The 4,737-nt window shown below is 31.3% G+C and overlaps 1 protein-coding gene across 1 annotated transcript; it reads right to left on the minus strand.

Moving 5' to 3' along the window:
* Positions 1-593: 593 nt before the first annotated feature.
* On the minus strand, positions 594-2,639 carry LOC124536993 (serine protease inhibitor dipetalogastin-like). The gene is made up of 2 exons (XM_047113692.1): positions 2,410-2,639; positions 594-1,630 (listed from the first exon to the last, which is right to left on the minus strand). Exons 1-2 carry the CDS (start codon positions 2,423-2,425, stop codon positions 996-998), a joined length of 651 nt encoding a protein of 216 aa, XP_046969648.1. The 5' UTR covers positions 2,426-2,639; the 3' UTR covers positions 594-995.
* Between the last annotated feature and the right edge of the window lie 2,098 nt (positions 2,640-4,737).

Here is a 4,737-nt window from a genome sequence, read left to right on the forward strand (position 1 = left end):
CAACTTGGGCAGACCGACAGACCTGCTTTCATATTTGTAATGTTAGTATAGATTAATATAATTTTGTGTTAGGTTTATCGCCTGTTATATGCGTACGTGACTATCGTCATCTTGGTCGTACGGGTGGCGGGATATCCCTCAATCGCAATGACGATAGTTCCCGCGTTTTAGGACCTACATCGAAACCAGAAGCCGTGGTCTTTTTTGCATTCTCTCTGTATATATTTATTAATAAGAGGTTCATTTTATCGATTTTCATTAAAAATCCAATCTCTTATCTCTCAATCTTCTAATCTCTTATCTTTAAACTTAGAATTAAATAAGTAGCATATCTTCCTTTTGTAAATTATAGGTATATTGTAAAATAAAAAGCCTATGTTGATACTCATTAACTTATTTGTTTTTTATTTTACTTTTTGGGTAAAGGTTTTTTTGTAATAAGTAGCGATAATTTATATTCCATTTCTTATGTATATTTTTAATTTTCTCATGCACTAAGGAAAAACACTTGTCAATAAAAATTGCCAGTTTGAAATTTATTATTTTTAATTTAAATAAATAATAATAATTTAACATTGTTTTTTTTTTCTCTCTTAACATTTAAACAAAACAAAATAACATGACTATATTTGTATAGTTAAATAATTTTGGCACTCAATATATAAATAATAATATTTTAACGTAATAGTTGTGTACAGATTCAATACTATTCAGGTTATCGAAAAGGTAACATTAGAACAATAATAAATTTTATTAAATATCTACATAACGTTGTACGAAGGTAATAATTATTATATGAAGCAACCAGGGATATTAAAATACATTAATATTGAATAAACTTCGTGTCGTAGTCGTGATGTCATTTTAGCAGCTTTTGTTGCTTAGACTCTACATCGGCTTTGGAAATTGAAATTTCATAAAATTGTCAGTTAAAACCTTTTTGCACTTTATCGTCTAATTTGGTCCTAATCTAGTTAGTAATAAGGTTGAGTGTCCTACGAGTCACAGGGCCCGTCCTTGACGACGGTCAAGTGCGTCCCCGAGCACTGCATGAGGCACACGTTGTTGAATGTGACGCCGTTGGAAGCGCACACCGGGGCCAAGTTCCTCGTGCACGCACACGACGTGTTATCAGCGCGTTCCTCGACTTTGACCTCGTTGGTGCAGCGGCCGACATGGTCGATGTGTAAGTCCTCGTTCTGGTCCCGGGCGCAGTTCAACATGCACGGATTACTGTACGTGTTGCCGTCCGTACCACACACGGGTTTCCTCTCCCTCGTGCACGTGCATGGGAGCAGTTTCGGCTCTGCGGACTTACATTCGCCCGTGTAAGCGACTTTCACGTCGGCCCTCTCGCATTCCAACGAGCACTTGTTGGGATATGTCACACCGTTCGTCCCGCACATCGGCTGGTATTCGTATGTGCAGAAGCATGTGGGTGGTTCAACCTCGCACTGCCCGCGCCTCTCGACCTTGAGGTCTTGGTCGTCGAGACGCTTGCAGTTGAGCATGCATTCGTTGCTGTATGTGTTTCCGTCGGAACCGCAAACCGGTTTGTGTTCCCTTGTGCACACGCACGGCGGCAGCGCTGATGTCACGGACAAGTAAGTGCCGATCAGAAGTAAAACGCCTAGAAAAAATAATTGAAAATAATATCATCCTCTATTTAGCTTAAAAATTAAACTATTTTTTTTCCTATTATACATTCAGTTATAACGTAGGTACCTATTTATAATTCTTATAAAGTCGCATTTATAGAAATTACGTATCTATCTAAAATTTATAAAATTTAGTTAAATTGTAGGATTAATACTTATTATTAATAATTAAATTAATGAGTAATAAACTAAAACAAAACGTAGAGCTACATAATAAAAAATAACACTTATTTCATTTATTATTTGTAAAATCATAAAAACTATTTGAAATGGTGTTTCATGGTGAAAATTATCATAACAGAAGCGTTATTAACACATACATGTGAAATGCATTGTTGCACGTGGACACGCAATATTTTATCTCGTTTCTATTTTAATTAGAGATTTGATCCGCTGTAATTAATTGATCGCTTAGAAGGTTACAGTATCGACGAATGTAATAAATTGAATTGAATAAATAAATGTTTCTGTTCGCTAATGTTTAAAAACTAATGGATTTTAATTGTATGAAAATTGAATAACTATTGTTAGTTATGAAAAATTGTTAGAAAAAAAATACAAACGATTTTCGCGTAGTTATTAGCATCTGTTTAAACAAATTTAAGACGATTAGAAATTGAAAAACAAATGAATGATTATTAAATATTCATAAAATGATTTTTATTGTTATTATAATAACAGTCTTTTGTACATATATTATTGTAATATATGTATAATACTTAAAATCAAAAGATATAATCGTACTACTTACCGAACTGGTAAAACATTTTCACAATTTTTATTGTATTAAAAGTAAATAAGAAATCAAAATATTATGTACAACACACAGTACAAGATTGCGTCTTCGCTCTTGAACGAGTTGTATACTGAATGATAAATGCCATAAAACGACTCCTTTATATATAAAGTAATATTTTCCCAACGAAGGTTCTCCCGTCGATGTGATTTCCCAAGCATGCGTCAACACAAACAAACGGTGTTTCCTGCGAATCGGTTCGAGTATTTATTTATATCGTACCACTACTTAGAAGTGCAAGTCAAAAATAATATTTTCTATGAATATACGACTTTAATTGAAATCTATAATTCCTTATTTACGTATTCGTCAATATAATTTTATATGTGAATTTACCGACACTTCTTAGTTTTATGATAATTTTAAATGATTATTTGGATAATGCATTATATACCTTCTCGACGTCGACGCGAGCCGGCCGGCTTCAGAACAGGTACCTAACCATATAACCTTTCCTCATCCAGATGCCACAGTCAAGGGCCTAGTGAAATCCTCTGCTCTATTATATCATAAAGTTTGCCTTATATTCCATTTCAATGAGTTAATTTATACACCTACGTATAACATTTGAATTTCATTAATACTATTATAAATATTACCTGCGTCTAGTTTTTGAGTGCCATAGACAAATAAAAATATAACGTTGGTATAGAAGGACTTTTTTACCAACCAATACTTTATACTTACATAATCACAATAGTCTATAGCGGTCAATAGGTCATTTGTGTTATGTTTCGTACTTCCTCATAATATTCTCGAGTGTGTTCGATAATCACAAATATTGTGATCGTATTTGTAAATATCGAGGTCGATAAAACCTTGACAGATACAGTATTACATGATACGGTTATTCTCTGTTCTTTGGGGTAATTTTAATTTGTGATTCATTATCGTTGATACGTGGTATTTAAAAGTATTACATAATTATGAATTTTAATCAATATAAATAAAAATTTTAACAAAAAGAAAAACCAACTTCAAACAAAACAATATTTTAAAACAAATGAATATGCACGAAAAAGTAATAAAAATAATTGCGTATTCAACATATTTTTAGAGTCTTCCTAAGTTAAATGAAATGAAAAATATTAGACTACTTAAAAGTCGATTAACGATTATATCATGTAGTTATAGTTATTGGTATATTTGGAGCCGGTGTCAGCCACGGTGCCCTTGCCCCAACAATCAAAAGAAGGAAGCGATACGAGCCCCTTGATTGATCCAGTATATTATTGTGTAAAAGGTAATTTGTAAAAAACATATTTGTTAAAGTATTCTCGTATTGTTTTTTGATAGATATACTGTAGGGTTTTATTGGCTTTTAAAAAAAATATCAAAATCGGTCCACCCAGTGAAAAGTTATGAGGTAACAAACATAAAAAAAAAAAAAAAAATACAGACGAATTGATAACCTCCTCCTTTTGGAAGTCGGTTGACAATATTTAATGACAACTAAAATTCCTTAAAAATGTGCTGATTGTCAATATAAACAATATTAATTAAATTATTCTTGTTATAATGTCTCATTTTCAATTTTTGGTGACATACAGACATACTAATAGTGCAAATGTATTACCTACATTAATATTTAAAAAGTAAGCATATTGACATAACATGGACCAATTTCGCAGCCATTTGTAAGTTTTTATGTAATGTAAAGATATGTTAATAAGGTAACAGATTTTGAAAGACTACAAAAATAATCGTAATTAAATTCTTTGAAAATGGTTCTAGGTATATCCGTACACATAAATTACGAAAAACCAAGCGAAAACAAATTGTTTAATCATTTCAAAGCAGTCAATAAAAAAGAGTTTAAGGTTATCAGTAAATGAAAAAATCACAACAATGGAAATAAAAACAATTCGTATATAACATATTAAGAGCTATTCTATTTTTTTTTAATCATTCATTAAAAGTGTTTGTTGAATTATTTTTATGATTTAGATCGTGCAAATTAACCTCCTAATGATAAGTAGCCATTTGCTGCCCATTGAAAATGGCGCTGTAAGATGAATTAAATTGGGAATATGTTACGTCCTTTGTGCCTGTAGTGAAATTTAGTATTCCTGCTTCGCGATAGCATATCTGATGAGTAGGTGTTACTTAGCCATAATGGCTGAAATCATACCACCAAAAAATAAAAATAAATAAATTAATAATTAATTTTTTACTGAAATTAATTTACAGACAGATTTAATTTTACTTAAAAAATCAGAGTCTTGTAATTATACTATTTATATAAAAAAAAATAATAGTTAAAAAATAAGAAAAAATATAAGT

Source organism: Vanessa cardui, chromosome 17 (genome assembly GCF_905220365.1).
Source record: "Vanessa cardui chromosome 17, ilVanCard2.1, whole genome shotgun sequence".
NCBI lineage: Eukaryota > Metazoa > Arthropoda > Insecta > Lepidoptera > Nymphalidae > Vanessa > Vanessa cardui.